Consider the following 18806-nt stretch of genomic DNA (forward strand, 5'->3'; position numbering starts at 1 on the left):
TAATGCAGAGAAGTGTGAAGTGTTACATTTTTGGTAGGAAGAATGAGGAGAGGCAATAAATTGTACAATTTTAAAGGGGGTGCAGGAACAAAGAGACACAAAAATTTTGAAGGTGGTAGGATAAGTTGAGAAGGCCGTTAAAAAAGCATACAGGAACCGTGGCTTTATTAATAGAGGAATAGAGTAAAAAGCAAGGAGATTATGGAGGTTATGCTAAACCTTCAGTTTTACTGGTTAGGCCTCAGCTGGAGTATTGTGTCCAATTCTGGCCATCACACTTTAGAAGGACATCAAGGCCTTGGAGAGGGTGCAGAAGAGATTCACTAGAATGGTACCAGGGATGGGGGACTTCAATTATGTGGAGACCGGAGAAGCTGGGATTGTTCTCCTTGGAGCAGAGAAGGTTAAAAGGAGATTTGATAGAGGTGTTCAAAATCGTGAATGGTTTTTATAGGAGTAAATAAGGAGAAACTGTTTCCAGCGGCAGAAGGGTCGGTAATCAGAGGACACAATTTATGGTGATTGGTAAAAGAACCAGAGGCGACATGGGGAAACATTTTTTACGCACCGAGTTGTTATGAACTGGAATTGATGAGTTGTTATCTGGAACGAATGGCCTGAAAGGGTGGTGAGAGCAGATTTAATACCAACTTTCAAAAGGGAATTGGGTAAATACTTGCAGGGAAAACATTTACAGGGCTATGGCAGAAGCGGGGGAGTGGGACTAATTGGATGGCTCTACCAAAGAGCTGGCAGAGGCATGATGGGCCAAATGGCCTCCTTCTGTGCTGTATGCGATGCCAGAGACTGGGGCATCAGTTTGATTGTCCTTATCCAAGCTATCAATGTTCTATTATGTAAATGTTAAAAAGCAAAACCTAATATAATAATCCTGAATTTTTGGAAATCTCCACCATTAATTGATCACTATCAATAAAAGTCACAAAAATATCAATTTCTATACCTCTGCCATTTCCCCTCTACTTTGTTCTGTATTTGCTGCGTTCACGGTTCGGCGACCTGTTCCTGGTTGTTAATTTTATCCCCTGCACTTGTATACGTGGAGCAGTTGTAATTTTCCGAGATAGCCTGAAAATGAAATGAAGATTGAGCCAATTCCTTGGGGTGAGTGCAAAACGACTCCACTAGGCGCTGACAGAGTTAAGCTCTCCACTTGACACATACAGAGATGACATATACTGGCTCTTTGGTCCAGGGTGGAACACGCCCTGCTGTCTAGCGGTGCCACACCCACAGATTACAGATCTACGGGCCAATCTACTCTATAATATTTCGGAGGATGGGGATGTTCCAAAACGTGAGGAGCCGGAACATGCACACCCCCGCTCCTCCGACGTGAAATGAATTTTAAAAATTAACACAATTCTTACCAGACCTTTTGGTTTCATGTCTAGCGTGCAGCCTCGCCTACAGACTACAAAATATTTCAGCCAGGTTTGGGTGAAAGGAAAACACATTGCACAATGGTTAAATCTGCAGTGCTGTGTTCCAAGTGTAAAATGCTTTTTCAAAAACCCCATGCGTGGCCTGTTATAGTCGCAGGTTCGCCTCTCGTCAATTGCGCTTTGAGTTTGACAGAACGTGGTAATATGTCAGAACAACGATACAAAGGACTTTGTTATAATTCTACTGATGGATCGGGCAGGCTCGCCAATTGTAACAGTAATTGTAAACTGACAGCTCCATTCGACAATGGGAACCGCTTCCCTAATTCAAGAAGGCGGGAGGATAATAATAAATGTGGGTTTTTTGTGTGTGTGGATCTGACCAGTTACAACCCAATGTGTCTGTAACACCTCCCCAAGAGGGGGTGATGTCATGCAGCCCAAGTTTGCAATGAGGAGGAGCAATGGGATTTTTTTTGCTACATTGCTGGCTGGCTGTGCTGCCTGCTGTACTGGAGCAGAATAGAATTAAATTGTCTATTTCTGGCTGTGCAGGTTGTGGGGAGGGATAAAATCCCGTGAAGAAAAAGAAGAGGCGTTTTGGACATCAGAAAGTTGCATTGCTGTTATTGCGGTTTATTTTGCATTCTTTTAAAAGAGTTGATTTCTTTTTTCTTCCCCCTCGTGTTGCTGTAAATTGGTTCTGCATGAACCCAGATCAATTCCCTGTAGTAAACCTGAATTCAGCCAGACATGCTGGAAGGTGCCTTAGGAAAAGGAATCGCAGTTTGGGCAGTGTGATCAGCAACGTTCTGCAGAAAAGGAAGTGCATTTCAAGATCTGCACCTCGGTTGCTCTGCACCTTAGAGTCAGGTACAGTAATCGTTTCATTACCTGGCATGAAGTACGATCCTCTTTAAAGATTCCGTTCTTTTCAAAAAAAATTATCAGTGTGGCGACTGGGATAAAATATAATTTCCATAAATCTTCTTTACTGTGCACAGCATACATACTGAATACTAATGATTATCCAATTAATGTTTAGATCATATTTTTCTGATGCTGTTTAGATTTCTGCATAAGCAGGTAATTGTTTTGATCAGATAGTTCCTTAAATGTATTTATTTTGGCATGCATTCTTTTACTTTGCTTCCCCCCCCCTCCCCCCCTGCTCTTTGAGGACATTTTCCTATTGCAAACTCCCTCCCTCCCTCCAAATGGTGAGACACACCACTCCTGCAAAACCTTTCACCTGACTCTCTTTAAGAACTGCCAAAACACATTACCGAGGGTGTAATCATCATGATATTTTCAGCTTCTGGCTTGTTGGCATGGGCCAGCAAGACCGCCCGAGATATTTATAATGATGATGGCTGGCTAGGGAAGCAAGACTCTCAATTGTCTCAGCACCGGTGGGATGGAAAGTAGGACCACAAAAAAACCAAAGAGACTAAAATCGAACTTAGAAGCTGAGCTTTCACCTGGCGCCCCTACGGATTGTATGGAGACGAGGAGCGTGGTTACACTCCTGCCCGTTACATGGGTGGCTGCAGGATTAGCATGCCCAACATGTCATAGGTGCACTGTTTCAAGGGTCTTGCTTGTTCCCCCTTGCAGATGCAATACAATGGCTACAACAGCCTGGGAACATTCGAGGTCACTGCAGTGGACAATGGCGGTGTAATGATCTCCCACAAGGTGATCTGATACCTATACAACTCGTAGCTTCCTAGTTTCACACATTTTGCATGGTGCACCCTTGTCACGGAGTACACAACACACCTCATACCTGCTATGTACTACATGGAGAGACTGCTCCATCAGGGAGCATGGGGGAAGGGAGACACCCTGTGACTATATGCACTAAAATATTCCTCAGTGAACATTATTGGGGGGGGGGGATAAAGAATGGGTTTCTTCTCAGTACAATGTGATTACTCTGGCAGAATCCTTAGGGAGCAGGTACTTGGCCATCCAAAGTTATCATACTATTCCCAATCGCAGCCCTAGAGATCTTGGCACAGTGAGGTGATTATATTCGTGTTTGGTAATTGCATACTGCCTCATAGTTAAAAATAATTTTCTTAATTACTTTGGTCTTTAGCCATTACACACTGGGACAATAACTGGACAGTTCCTTTGCCAGTTTAACAGTTTTCAGCCTAACACCAGGTGCTTCTTGTGTGACACTTGCGACTAGAAAGAAAAGTTGCCTGCACCCAGGAATAGTGGTGTTGCCTGTGCTTAACATGAACATCTCCTGCTTGAGATGTTAGAATGAGAATCTCCTTCCTGATTGTTCTTTCTTACTGCCTGTTGTTACGTCTGTTTATTTCATATCAGTACTGGCACAGGTTGTATGGAGTTCACCGTTTCTTCTAAACTGTCCTCACAATGTGCTGGAACCAAATGCTTTAGAACACCCTATACCATAACAATGCATCATCTCCATTTCTCACACCTGCAACATAATTGTCCAGTTATGTACCCACACCACTTTTTTTGGATGTGATCTCATGCTCATTAGAAGCTGGGTTGACTGCCCAAGCTATATTCCCTTTATGACCATTAAGGAGAGAAGATCAGTGCTGTAGCTGTCGTGCTGGTCGCATTGCGTATTACAAACAAATCAAAGAGATTTATTTTGCTAATGACGCATTCTTAATGAATTTGGTGCTATCCAGTATTGCACGTTCCTGTTTCCTAGTCACAGTTTGTGCTGCTCATGTAACAGGTACGGAGCAATTGAGTCTGGATGTGAGATAAGTGTGGATTAGGATTTTAGCACCTGAGGGGCTGAGGGAAGGATGTAGTTGGGCAAGGTTGCGGAGCTGGGAGTCAACGGTCTTGGTAATAGATAGGATTTGGGGTATGAAGCTAAGCTCAGGGTCCAACACAATGTTGAGGTTTTCAAAATCTAAAGGAAAAGAACAGAATTATCCTACAGTTTTTGGCTTTTGGTAGTAAATATATAACTACATTTATAACCCATTCATTTCTTGTTTAGCTGCATTAGGATGGTGCAAAGATAAGCAGCAAGTGGAAGATGAAAGGGGGACCTGAGGCAGAAATAAACAAAGGATTTGGTTGAATAATGCAAATTTATACATATATTTTCATATCTGCAATTAAACAATCATCAATATGTATCAGTTGGAGTCAGTGTAACAAAGGCAATTGATACAGCTCTAGACTAGAGGACACAACCTATAAAGGGTTAATCAATTTTCCCTTGTGCAATATTTACAACAACTTGCATTAATTTATATAGCGTACTTAATATAGAAAAACGTCCCAAGGCGCTACACAGAAGCAATATGAGGTTTACACTGAGGATCTTGAGACTCAGATTCCCAGTTTAGAGAAATTCTATCTTCAGTGTCAAAGAAAATTCACTTTCCAGTCTGTATTTTGTGGACCAGATGTGGATAATTGAGATGTTATTCTCACCAGTGATGAAGAGTTTGACAGTACAGCGTACAAGACAATGGGCCATCATTTGCTGTCAAAATCACGGTGAGGCTAACGGCGCTCCCCGTTATTTATGCGCAAATGCTACTGCAACTTCAGGTGATGGCAGACGCACAGTTAAACATGGAAATCCAAAGCTGCTGTCCGAGATATGTCATTCTGCCATTGGCTTCATGAAAACAGGAACTCTCTGTCTGCCTCACCATTGAAATGCATTGAATGGCGTGAAGTTGCTGTATTTCCACGGTAGATACAAACTAAACTCAGGTACAGGTGCAGCAGGCAGTTAAGAAGGCAAATGGTATGTTGGCCTTCGTAGCAAGAGAGTTCGAGTACAGGAACAAGGATGTCTTGCTGCAGTTGTACAGGGCCTTGGTGAGACCGCACCTTGAGTATTGTGTGCAGTTTTGGTCGCCTTATCTGAGGAACGATGTTCTTGCCATGGAAGGAGCGCAGCGAAGATTCACCAGGCTGATACCTGGGATGGCAGGAATGACGTATGAGGAGAGATTGTGTCGATTGGACTTGTACTCACTGGAGTTTAGAAGATTGAAAGGGGATCTCATCGAAACCTATAAAATTCTGTCAGGCCTGGACAGACTGGATGCAGGAAGGATGTTTCTGATGGCCGGGGAGTCCAGAACCAGGGGTCATAGTCTAAGGATAAGGGATAAGCCATTTAGGACTGAAATGAGGAGGAATTTTTTCACCCAGAGAGTGGTGAACCTGTGGAATTCTCTGCCACAGAGGGCGGTGGAGGCCAGTTCATTAAATATATTCAAGAAGGAGTTGGATATATTTCTTAAGGCTAAAGGGATCTAGGGATATGGGAAGAAGGCAGGGACAGGGTACTGAATTTGGATGTTCAGCCATGATCTCATTGAATGGCGGAGCAGGCTCGAAGGGCCGAATGGCCTACTCCTGCTCCTATCTTCTATGTTTCTATGTTAACTCGCCACTGAAAGCTAAGTGTTGTACATTTCAGTCGAAGCACCCTTTTAACAACATGATAAGTGTTAATTACTGCCAAACAACTACTCTGGCACTGAAAATTAACTATTACAAGTGTGGAATCTTATTCCTTCAGGTTTTAATTGTGATTTGAGATTTTTAAAATTTTAAATTTTAAATGTAAACTTTTTTTTACTTTTCCTTTCTGTTTCTTTTTCTCTCTCTCTTAATCCAATCTTTCCTTCCCTCTTTACTTCTCTTTCTGTACCTGATTTGATATTGAATTCACCCATTCTAACTTACACTTCCTTCTGAGTCCTTGCGCTGTTAATGTCACAATCCTTCAATCTGATTGGCTAAGGAGATACACAGTTGCTTGCTCTGTTCACTCAGGCCTCAGATGCCCAGTCTCCCTCGCGGCCCCATTATCAGCTCACACTTCGGAAACTTATGTTGCAAAATATCATCTCGATTAAACGGTCAAGGGTGAGTCTAACTAACGGCGGACGGCATTCATTGTCCTGATACAGCAAATAGCCCAGGGAATCAAATCTCAGTTGCAGGTTCATGGCACTCCCCCTTGCCAGAGAAACGTTGGGCTGGATTTTGCCAGCCCTGGGGAGGCGGGTTTGGAGGCGGGACTGTCGGGAAAATGGCAGAATTTGGGGGGCAGGTGCCCAACCCGCTCCCAACCTGCCTCCTTGCCATCTTCCCAGGAGGCAGGTAGCCGTCTCGCGCCAGGTCCCGTCTCCTTGGAGGCGGGAAGGGATTACAGCCACTTAACTGCCTGTTAACATAGTTAACAGGCAGAAAATAACATTATCCCCGTTTTGTCCACACAAGTGCGGGCTTCCCAAAGGCTCCGAAACCCGCCAGGGTCACCGAGGCGAGCAGTGGGTCTGCGGGGGTCAGAGGGGTCCAAAAGTGTGCTGTGAAGGTAAGTGATGGGTGCAAGTGTGGAGAGGTGAGTATCTGAGGTAAGTGGAAAGTGTTAGTAAAAGTGTACTTACCTTTGTTTCTTCCTGCAGGTTTCAATTGGTGGGTATGCGGAGAGTCTCAGACCTCCGCGGTAGAGATGACAGATGGCCGCTGCATTATCCAATGCAACAATCATCTAATTTCTGCAAAAGAAAGTGGTTTGATGAGGTCTTGAATTCAAGAACTCATCAAACTACAGAGAATGTCAGTGTTTGACAGCTTCACAGAGCTGTCAAACGATGACAATTCAGCTGTCAGATGAAACGTCATACGCTGACGTTCTCTGTAACTGGCTTCCCCTTGATTTGTCTGCTAAGCCCGCTGGGAAAATAGCGTGGGTTGGCCACAAGTTGCTGGAGGCGGGACTGAAACCCGACAAGTGGGAGTCCCGCCTCCAAAAGCTCCCCATTGACAAAATCCAGCCCTTTGTGTTTGAAAGCAATCCATTTGAACAGTAATTATTGTTTCTAGTAATATTGTCGTTCCTGTAACTCCCTTTCCTGTCTAGATTTGCAGACAATCTCAAATCCCACTTGTGATTTTAACTGCACTGCTGGTGTGTGTTTTGCTCAGATTCTGCAGGCAAAATCAAGGGAACATTCGATTGTAGAATCTCCTTGTACCTCTAGTGAAGAGGAAGCTATGTTCATCATATTTTCCCAGTTGGTTTTTATTAGTTAATCAACCTTTTATGTCCAAGTCTTCAACCCACAGTTTCAGTCATTTCTGCCCAAGAAATTTAAAAGTAACAATTGGGGGGAATTTTAACATGGCGGAGTGGGTGGGAGTGGGTGCGGGTGGGGGGTTAAATGGGCAAAAGATAGAAGCGTTATAGAATCATAGAAAGTTACAGCACGGAAGGAGGCCATTTCGGCCCATCGTGTCCGCGCCGGCCAACAAAGAGCTATCCAGCCCAATCCCACTTCCCAGCTCTTGGTCCGTAGCCCTGCAGGTTACAGCATCCCAAGTGCACATCCAAGTACTTTTTAAATGTGGTTAGGGTTTCTGCCTCTACCACCCTTTCAGGCAGTGAGTTCCAGATCCCCACAACCCTCTGGGTGAAGAAAGATCCCCTCAACTCCCCTCTAAACCTTCCACCAATTGCTTTAAATCTGTGCCCCCTGGTTTTTGACCCCTCTGCTAAGGGAAATAGGTCCTTTCTATCCACTTTATCTGGGCCCCTCATAATTTTATACTTTCTCTTTCTTAGGCAGTCCCTCGGAACCGAGGATGACTTGCTTCCACATTAAAAATGAGTTCTCAGGCGACTGATGAGTCCAATGCGGGACCTACAGTCTCTGTCACAGGTGGGGCAGACGGTGGTTGAAGGGACGAGTGGGTGGGGTGCTTGGGTTGACGTGCGCTCCTTGCGCTGCCTGCGCTTGGCTTCCGCTTGCTCCCGGCGAAGAGACTTGAGGTGTTCGGTGCCTTCCCGGATGCTTCTCCTCCACTTTATGCGGTCTTGGGCCAGGGATTCCCAGGTGTCAATGGGGATGTTACACTTTTTCAAGGAGGCTTTGAGGGTGTCCTTGAAGCGTTTCCTCTGCCCACCTGGGGCTCTCTTGCCGTGCCGGAGCTCTGAGTAGAGCGCTTGTTTTGGGAGTCTCGTATCGGGCATGCGGACAATGTGACCTGTCCATCGGAGCTGATTGAGCTCATTTTATACACCTCAAAAAGGTCTCCCCTCAGCCTCCTCTGTTCCAAGGAAAACAGACCCAGCCTATCCAGTCTTTCCTCATAGCTAAGATTCTCTACTCACGGCAACATCCTTGTTGGGAAGCCAGCTCCAACGTGCCAACTTCCGGTTTTTACTCAGGCTGGACAAGGGGCGGGCAGCCAACCCGCTCCCAGGAGATGGGTTGGCATTTTAAATATGTCAATGAGGCTGGAACCCTCGGATTTGACCTGCTTTGCAGGTTTAACTGTGGTCGGCCAGGTTTCCCAGGCCTCAGGAAACACAGCAGCTGCAGCGAGTTAAGATCAGCCTCGGGGAGCACTCCTCGTGGGCCAGGAGGAGCAGGAGAGCTTCCTCCCAACCCCCCCCCGCCGCCCCAGCTTACCCACCATCAGAACCACCCTCCATACAACCCCTCCTCCCCTCCCCGGGGTCAGACCACCCCCAGGGTCAGGGATCATGCCCCCAAGGGTCAGGGATCGGACGCCACTTGGGATCGGACCCCCATTGGGGTCGGAGTTTGGAACCCCCTTGGGATCGGATGCCCCCAACACCCCGTGGTCGGGGATCTGTCCTACCTGGTCCTGCGGCCTCTTCCTCAGCGTTCCCCGCCCAACTGGAAGCCAAGCCTGTCCATCCGACTGACTTCTGGGGTGGGGAACCAGTCAGTGACGAAAGACACTCGCTGTGGAGTTAAATCTCGACAGTGTGCGGGGAACCCAGACTTCCGGGCTTCCTGCGCACTACCGGACCCCCCCTCCCCCCTTCCCCCCCCCCCGCTGCCATTCCCAGTGCGTCAAAATGTTAAAATCCCCCCCAATGTGTCAGATCTTTTATTTGTTAAGGTGTTTACCAATTACTACGACAGATGTACATATTTGGGCAATAATTTATTTATTTTGGATTTGGCCTTCCCAGTAACAAATGCATGGAACAACCTAACGTCAAAGACTTAACGGATCTAACAGTGAATATGCTGAGGCCCGTCTTCTATAATGAGCAGTGGAAGTCATCTGGTATTTTTTCAGTTGAGCACTGCAGAAGATATAGTTGGCAAAGGATGTGCAGTTCTGAGACTGTCACGTAAAGTACATTTGTGTCTGTTTAATGCTGTTTGTTTCACCCCTCTGAGTTTGTGGGTTATATAATATTTAAGAGTTTTGAGGTCAGTTTGAAGTTGATGTTAGATTTGGGACCACTGCTATCTTTATTGTTCTTTGTGCCTGGCAATATGCCACTTAATAAATATTGTAAAACCTGGTATCTGAAAGATTAGGGAAGACCAGAAGCCAAACAGTATCAGTGTCTGAGGGAAAATGTTGAACGTTTTATTTAACCTCTCAATTCTGTCTAATTCAGAAGAGGAAATTCAGATGTCTCTGAGTTTTCTTATAGTCAAGTACAGGTGTGACGTACATCCCTTCAGTATTTTCTGAAACAGAATCAGTTTTACAACTAAAGAGACATCGGGGTAGATTTTCCTGGAGCTGTCAGGCGGGGTTTCAGGCGTGTGGGGGGGGGAAATCCCGAATTCGGGGGTCCCGACACCATCCCGCCCAAAACCCGCCTCCACGTAAGTTTCACAGGAGGCGGGTACCCGCCCCGCACTGGGACCCGCCGACCCGAGGCAGGAAGGGATTAGTGCCAATTAACTGCCTGTTAACAGGTAGTTAACGGGCAGTTTTTAGCCTAATCCCTATTTTGAGGGGTGTCGTGAGGGATTCCCGACGGCTCCAAACCACGCCAGGTTAGAGCAGGCGGGCCGTCGGGTTAAAGGACTTGGAGGGGTCGCGATGTCGGTGTTCAGGTGAGTGATGGGTGCATGAGTGCAAAGGTAAGTGTGTTTGGTGTGTCTAAAGTGTGTAAAGAAGTTTAATTACCTGTACTTACCTTAACAGCCTTTCCTCCTCTAGGTTTCGGGAGTCCATCACTCAGCCGGCACTGAAAGCAAAATGGCTGCGATCTGTCAAAAGTGACAGCCTTCAGCTTTCATTGCCGGTGAGACTTCTAACTGAGTCTGTGTAGAAGGACTCAGGTTGAAGTCAGACTGTCAGTGTTTGACAGCTTCAAGCAGCTGTGAAACACTGATATTTCATCTGTCAAGAACTCTTGACAGATGAAATTTCAGTCTGTGATGTCACCTGTTGCCGGGTGGCCCTTAATTGGCCTGCTGAGCCCGCTGGGCGTGCTCAACAAGGTCAATCAAGGGAAAATCGCGTCGATTGGCCAGACGTCGATGTAGGCGAGACTAAAACCCGAAAGTTGAAGTCTTGCCTCCTTCCCAACAGCTTAAGGAAAATCTACCCCATTCATAATTTTTACAATACCACAACCAGTAGTTTGGAGAGAAGGCTTAAAGCTCTTTAATACAACCATAAATACATATTTAACTAGTAAATGTCCTGTGGTGTTGCCCGCTGAACTGGAGGACCTGAGCCGAGGTGAAGATTGAAGTCACAGATAAAGATGAAAGGGGGTAGGTTGAAGGAGACATAGGTACAACATTAACAATCAGGCCCAAAACATTCAAAAAATGGTCCCAAAAATGGAGAATTTTGAGGTGGAGATTCTCAGGTGTCAATCCTAAAACCTAAACTGCTGGGATGTGACAGGGGGGCTGTGACAAACCCACCTACTGAATGGAGGGCTGAATCCTGACCGCCCATTACCGACAGAGGTAGATAAGGAGCTTCCATTATAAGCGTTGACTTGAAATGTTGCCATAAAGACATTAGTCAGTAGGTTTTCGGGACAGGGAATGAGGGTATATGGAAGATTTTTCAATATAACTATTCAAACTCCCATGGCATTGTACATAGTCAGTCACAAAACACTCATTTACCTGCCTCTATTGTCTTCCTGTAGCTGTTTCTCTCTCTGTCTTCTGCTTCTGTCTGTCATCTCCACTTCTCTCCACTTAACTCTTTTTGTTTCTCTGTCTGACATCTCCTTCTCTGCCTTTTTCTTCTTTTCTTTTGTTTGGATGGTGTGGCAAGAAAAGAAGCAACGTTTTATGGGTGGGGTTGTGGTGAAAATGTGGCCTTTAGCATCTCCCTTCCTATCTCTTCCCCCACTCACTCATATTTCTCTCATCCGTTCACATTCCATCACCTTCCCACTAGCCCTTGCTTCCTCCCCTCATTTCCATCACCATCATTACCCACTCAACCCCTCTGGCCTGCCCTCCCCCCGCGCCCCCCCCCCCCACTTTCTTCGTCTTACTTGCTGTCAAAGTTCAAGTTATTGTTTAAAGAAGAAATAAAATTAGATTGAGGAAAGAAACTGCCTTTCTTTCTATTTGTATCTTTTTCTCTGTGTCTCTCTCCTCTATCTCACAGGTATAAGCCACTATCATTGAACTTTTATAACTGTGAATAAAACACTGGCCAGGTAATTAGATGACTTAATAATTCAGTTGGTGTTTTTTTTGTTGAAATTCAGAGTAATATTAGATGAAGAAATACACACTGGGGCCAATTTTCATCCCGTCTGTGGGGCTGAAACAGGGCGGCAGCACGATTAAACTAGCAGTGCGGCATTTACTGTCCTGTTTTTATTGTGTTTAAGTCCATATTTTGGACATCAGAAATTTCAGAAAAAATCTCGATGAAATACAAAAAATTCGGAAAGTATTTTTGTGCAATTTGTGGAAACCCTGTGGCCAAATTGTGCAATTACAGGGTGATACAAAAGCAGATGATGGGCCAGAATTTACAGTGTCTCCGATGGCGTTAGCTCAGTGAAAATCTGGAACTTGCGATCTGTCAAGGTATGCCTTGACAGATCTGCCGAACCGAAAGTAAAATCAGTTTCGCTGGCGGAGAGTTGGGCTATTTGCCCAGCAATTGCCCATGAAATTCTTACGGCTGGTAAAAGCAGGCTTAGGGCCTGCTTTCATCAGCCTAAGGGTTATTATAAATCTTAAACATTTAAAAATTAAAAAATGATGCACGAACACTTAAAAGTAGTTTATGGAAATATTGACCCAGATTAAAATGTTTCAAATTATTTTTTAAAATGTTAAATTTTTATTGTATTTGGTGTACTGAAGGGGCTTTTAATTAAATTTGAAAATCAGAACATTTATATTTATTAGAATTGTGTAAATTGTTTAATTATTTGGGGATTCCATTGCATGTTATTAGGGGATTCTGTTCAAAAATGACTGCAATCTATTCTAATCCCATTTTCCAGCACTTGGTCCATAGCCTTGTTTGCTATGGTGTTTCAAGTGCTCATCTAAATGCTCCTTGAATGTTGTGAGGGTTCCTGCCTCTACCACCCTTTCAGGCAGTGAGTTCCAGATTCCAACCACCCTCTGGGTGAAAAAAGCTTTTCCTCAAATCCCCTCTGAACAGTACAGAGTACTGAATTTGGATGATCAGTCATGATCTCATTAAATGGCGGAACAGGCTTGAGGGACCGAATGGCCTACTCCTGCTCCTATCTTCTATGTTTCTATGTAAACCTCCTGCCCCTTACCTTGAAACTATGTCCCCTGGTTATTGACCCCTCTACTAAGGGGAAAAGTTCCTTTCTATCTACCCTATCTATGACCCTCATAATTTTGTACACCCCAATCAGGTCCCCCCTCAGCCTTCTCTGCTCTAAGGAAAACAACCCCAGCCTGTCCAGTCTCTCTTCATAGCTGAAACGCTCCAGCCCAGGTAACATCCTGGTGAATCTCCTCTGCACCCTCTCCAATGCAATCACACCCCTCCTATAGTGTGGCGACCAGAACTGCACACAGTATTCCAGCTGTGGCCTAACTAGTGTTTTGTACAGCTCCATCATAACCTCCCTGCTCTTATATTCTATGCCTCGGCTAATGAAGGCAAGTATCCCATATGCCTTCTTAACCACCTTATCTACCTGTCCTGCTGCCTTCAGGGATCTATGTACATGCACACCAAGGTTCCTCTGATCCTCTGTCCTTCCTAGGGTCCTACCATTCATTGTGTATTACCTTGCCTTGTTAATCCTCCCAAAATGCATCACCTCACACTTTTCAGGGTTAAATTCCATTTGCCACTGTTCTGCCCATCTGACCAACCCGTCTATATCGTCCTGTAGCCTGAGGCTTCCCTCCTCGCTATTTACCACTCCACCAATTTTCGTGTCATCTGCGAACTTACTGATCATACCTCCTACATTCATATCTAAATCATTAATGTACACTACAAACAGCAAGGGACCCAGCACCGATCCCTGCAGTACACCACTGGACACAGGCTTCCAGTCACAAAAACAACCTTCGACCATCACCCTCTGCCTCCTGCCACTGAGCCAATTTTGGATCCAATGTACCAAATTGCCCTGGATCCCATAGGCTCTTACCTTCTTGACCAGTCTCCCATGCGGGACTTTGTCAAAAGCCTTACTGAAGTCCATGTAGACTACATCAACTGCACTACCCTCATCCACACACCTAGTCACCCCCTCAAAAAATTCAATCAAATTGGTTAGACATGATCTTCCCTGACAAAGCCATGCTGACTATCCTTGATTAATCCTTGCCTCTCCAAGTGGAGACTAATTCTGTCCCTCAGAATTTTTTCCAATAATTTCCCTACCACTGATGTTAGGCTCACTGGCCTGTAATTCCCTGGTTTATCCCTACTACCCTTCTTGAATAATGGTACTATGTTAGCTGTCCTCCAGTCCTCTGGTATCTCCCCTGTGGCCAGAAATGTTTCAGGGGTCGGAGGCGTGCTCTGGAGCTGTGCCTCCGACTGCAAATTCAGGGTCATTGAGTCGCACAGCCAGTTTCCTTGAACATTGAAATAGCTATCAGAGCACCACATGCAGGGGTAACAGGTAGTGCAGGTACTTACAATGAGTTTTAAAAGCAATACGCACCCGATGTAGCAAATTTAATATAGACTAGATATATATAGAGATGTTTGTCTTATTAAAGATTTTGTTTTATTACTCCCTGAGGGCTCATTTAGTAAATATACTGTACGTTGAAGAACTGAGCTGGCATGTCCCTGGTTTCATCCTTGGTTTGTGCTGACTTAGCTCATCTCAGTCAGGAAGGTGGTAGAGGTGCTACGATTGGCCCTAATGTCTCTGGGCTAAGGAGAGGAAAATTGAGCCAGCATTCCCACAGCTGATCGCTGTCCTCTGCTGGAAACTTGGTAGAGGGATATTCGGCGAGGGCAGGTTTGGCCTTGCCTGTGATACCCGTTGAAACTTAACAGCCTGGTGGCTACCACTACCTAGGCTCATACGTGAAGGATGGCCACTTGAGTGAGATGCCAGCTGGTGATCAGTACCTGTGGAACCATCATACTCAGCATGAGCCAGCATGGTCAGAAAAGGAAAGAAAACTTCTACACACAAAGGGTGGTAGAAGTTTGGAACTCTCTTCCGCAAATGGCAATTGATGCTAGATCAATTGTTAATTTTAAATCTGAGATTGATAGCTTTTTGTTAACCAAAGGTTTTAAGGGATATGGGGCAAAGGCGGGTATATGGAGTTAGTTCACAGATCAGCCATGATCTCATTGAATGGCAGAACAGGCTCCAGGGGCTCAATGGCCTACTCCTGTTCCTATGTTCCTTAGAAAACTGGGGGGGGAAATACAACTGTGTTCCAACTCATTAAAGTGTATACATCACTACTTTCAAAACCCTACTTAATGTATTGATTTCCTTAACGAATGATAATTCGGCTCATTGTTCACACATAAAACATGTGCTTATCCACTGATCTCAGATCGCATGGCAGACTTTCCAGAACTACTGAGTCGGATAGTACCCACTCACAATGGTCTGTCTATAATATGGAAAGGCTTTTTCAACCCTTGCAATGTGACTTATCACAAGGGAAAGCTTCCCAGGCAGGTTTTAATGAGATTGTCCAATTGTACAGCAAGAGTAAACAACAACAATTTGTATTTATATAGCGCCTTTAACGTAGTAAAACGTCCCAAGGCACTGCACAGGAGTATTAAAAGACAAAACAATCTGACACCGAACCACATAAGGAGAAATTAGGGCAGGTTACCAAAAGCTTGGTCAAGGACGTAGGTTTTAAGGAGCGTCTTAAAGGAGGAAAGAGAGGTAGTGAGGCGGAGAGGTTTAGGCAGGGAATTCCAGAGCTTAGGGCCTAGGCAACAGAAGGCACGGCAACCAATGGTTGAGTGATTATAATCAGGGATGTTCAAGAGGGCAGAATTAGAGGAGTGCAGATATCTCGGGGGGGTTGTGGGGCTGAAGGAGATTACAGAGATAGGGAAGGGGCGAGGCCATGGAGGGATTTGAAAACAAGATGAGAATTTTGAAATCGAGGTGTTGCTTAACTGGGAGCCAATGTAGGTCAGCGAGCACAGGGGTGATGGGTGAACAGGAATTGGTGCGAGTTAGGACACGGGCAGCCAAGCTTTGGATGACCTCAAGTTTACGTAGGGTAGCTGTGGGAGGCCAGCCAGGAGTGCATTGGAATAGTCAAGTCTAGAGGTAACAAAGGCATGGATGAGGGTTTTAGCAGCGGATGAGCTGAGGCAAGGGCGGAGACGGACGATGTTACGGAGGTGGACGTAGGCGGTCTTAGTGATGCTGTGGATATGTGGTCGGAAGCTCATTTCAGGGTCAAATATGACACCAAGGTTGCGTCAAGTCAAGTTAACAGAGTCTATCAGTGATTATTTCAAGGCTTTGCTAATAGATAGCCACAACATTTACATCTTCTGACAGGTTTTACTCAAGTATAGGCTATTCTGCCAAAAGCTTGAACAGCTCAACTGTGTTAATGTCTCCAAGTAATGCAGAGAGTTCTACTGATGAGAAATTGAAGAATGGTCTTTCTGAGGCATTTGCTGCAAATAATGGATTTTTACCACTTTTTCAATGCTCATGGATAGTGAGATACTTTGCATTTTATGATGTGAAACCAGATTACAATGAGTGTTTGGCATTCTATTTGATTACAGGTGGCATCACTGTCAAACTCACTCCATGCGCTCTCCAGCAGCAGGTCACTGGATCGAGGTCAGAGGTAGTTTTTCAGCTTGCCGCCAGGGCGTAGACTGGTGTTGCTGATCACCCGTCCCTTATGGAACCCACCTCTTTTTTATTTCCATGCAAATGGAATACGGGCAGTTTCTGTAACGGGCGGCCTGTCAGCAATGCAAAGTTTTACGCCCAGGTGACAAGTTGAAAATATACCCCCAGGTGTGGGAACCCTGGCTGATCATTTCCCCGGTGACATGCCAGAGATACTGAGGCCACTTACAGCTCCCCCATTGCCAGTTTGACTGCACTCAGTTAATTCAGTACCTCATCAGTTCAGGGAAGGTTCACGAGGTTGATTCCGGAGATGAAGGGGTTGTCTTATGAAGAAAGGTTGAGCAGGTTGGGCCTATACTCATTGGAATTTAGAAGAATGAGAGGGGATCTTATTGAAACATATAAAATCCTGAAGGGGCTTGACAGGGTAGATGCAGAGAGGATGTTTCCCCTCGTGGAGGAATCTATAACTAGGGGGGCATAATTTCAGAATAAAGGGGCACCCTTTTAAATCGGAAATGAGGAGAAATTTCTTCTCTCAGAGGGTCGTGAATCTTTGGAATTCTCTACCCCAGAGAACTGTGGAGGCTGAGTCATTGAATATATTTAAGGTGGAGATAGACAGATTTTTGAACGATAAGGGAGTCAAGGGTTATGGGGAGCGGGCAGGGAAGTGGAGTTGAGGCCAAGATCAGATCAGCCATGATCTTATTGAATGGCGGAGCAGGCTCGAGGGGCCAAAGGACCTACTCCTGCTCCTACGTCTTATGTTCTTATGTTCTTATCTCTGTGTGGCTTCGTATTGCACCACATTGTTTTAGGGCATTATTATTAGTGGAGTGACCATAAAGTGATGCTGGGTGGTACTTATTCACTGATACATGCTCCTCTCTTGTGCTGTTACACAACAAAGGCAATAAAGCATGTTTTATTAAACTGTAAAAGCCCCAATTTTCTCAACTTATTTGTCTTAAAGTATATTTGGTTTAAATGATAACTTTTGAAGAACTTAAGCAATTAAGATGCAGATTATGGATATTAATTGTCACAGTTTCATGCAGTTCTTTGTACCTTGCAGCCCATTAATACTAATTAAGAGTCAAAGGCAGTCTCACAACTCTTCCTTCTGCCGAGCTGTCTTTGAATATGAGGATTGATTAAGTATGTGCTCCTGAGGAGTGTTTAAAATGTAATGGCAAAGCCAGTGTACCTTAGCTAAAAGGTATTGTATTTGAATCCCCTACCATTATACTTCTGGTCTCCATATTACAGAAAGGATATAGAGGCACTGGAGAAGATGCAAAAACAATTTACAAGGATGATACCAGAACGGAGAGGTTCTAACTATCAGGATTGACGGGCTGGGGCTCTTTTCTCCAGAAAAGAGAAGGCTGAGGGGTGACCTGATAGAAGTCTTTAAAATTATGAAAGGGCTTGATAGGGTGGATACAGAGAAGAAGTTTCCACTTGTAGGAGGAGTCCAAAACTAGGGGTCATAAATATAAGACAGTCACTAATAAATCCAATAGGGAATTCCGGAGAAACTTCTTTACCCAGAGAGTGGTTAGAATGTGGAACTCGCTACCACAGGGAGTGGTTGAGGCGAATATCATAGATGCATTTAAGGGGAAACTAGACAAGTACATGAGGGAGAAAGGAATAGAGGGATATGCTGATAGGGTGAGATGAAGTCGGGTGGGAGGAGGCTGGTGTGGAGCATTAACAACAGTACAGACCAGTTAGGCTGAAGAGCCTGTTTCTGTGCTGTAACTTCAATGTCATTCTATTGTACAGGCCCACAACCCCTTATCCGCAATTCCGAATTCCGAAAAGCTCTGAAAACCGAAAGTTTCCCCCCCCTCGCGCTCGCACCCCGACCTCCCCCTCGCGCTCGCACCCCGACCTCTCCCTCGCGCTCGCACCCTGACCTCCCCCCTCGCGCTCGCACCCCAACCTCCCCCTCACGCCCCGACCTCCCCCTCACCCTCGCGCCCCGACCTCCCCCTCGCACCCCAACCACCCCCTCGCACCCCGACCTCCCCCCTCGCGCCCCGACCTCCCCCTCACCCTCGCACCCCGACCTCCCCCTCGCACCCCAACCACCCCCTCGCACCCCGACCTCCCCCCTCGCGCCCCGACCTCCCTCGCACCCCGACCTCCCCCTCGCACCCCAACCTCCCCCTCGCACCCCGACCTCCCCCTCGCGCTCGCACCCCGACCTCCCCCCTCGCGCTCGCACCCCAACCTCCCCCCTCGTGCCCCGACCTCCCCCTCACCCTCGCACCCCAACCTCCCCCCTTGCGCTCGCACCC

General features: G+C 45.8%; 1 protein-coding gene across 1 annotated transcript in view; it reads left to right on the forward strand.

The window, feature by feature from the left end:
* Nucleotides 1–1845: 1845 nt before the first annotated feature.
* Nucleotides 1846–18806, forward strand: part of LOC147105149 (TBC1 domain family member 30-like) — an 89529-nt gene continuing 72568 nt past the window's right edge. Inside the window, exon 1 of the mRNA XM_086011751.1 lies at nt 1846–2279. Coding sequence (XP_085867877.1) covers nt 2114–2279 — 166 coding nt within the window. The 5' untranslated portion in view covers nt 1846–2113. The remainder of the gene's footprint in view (nt 2280–18806) is intronic.

Source organism: Somniosus microcephalus, chromosome 18 (genome assembly GCF_052327205.1).
Source record: "Somniosus microcephalus isolate GS21.2 chromosome 18, FLI_Smic_1.0, whole genome shotgun sequence".
Taxonomy (NCBI): Eukaryota; Metazoa; Chordata; class Chondrichthyes; order Squaliformes; family Somniosidae; genus Somniosus; species Somniosus microcephalus.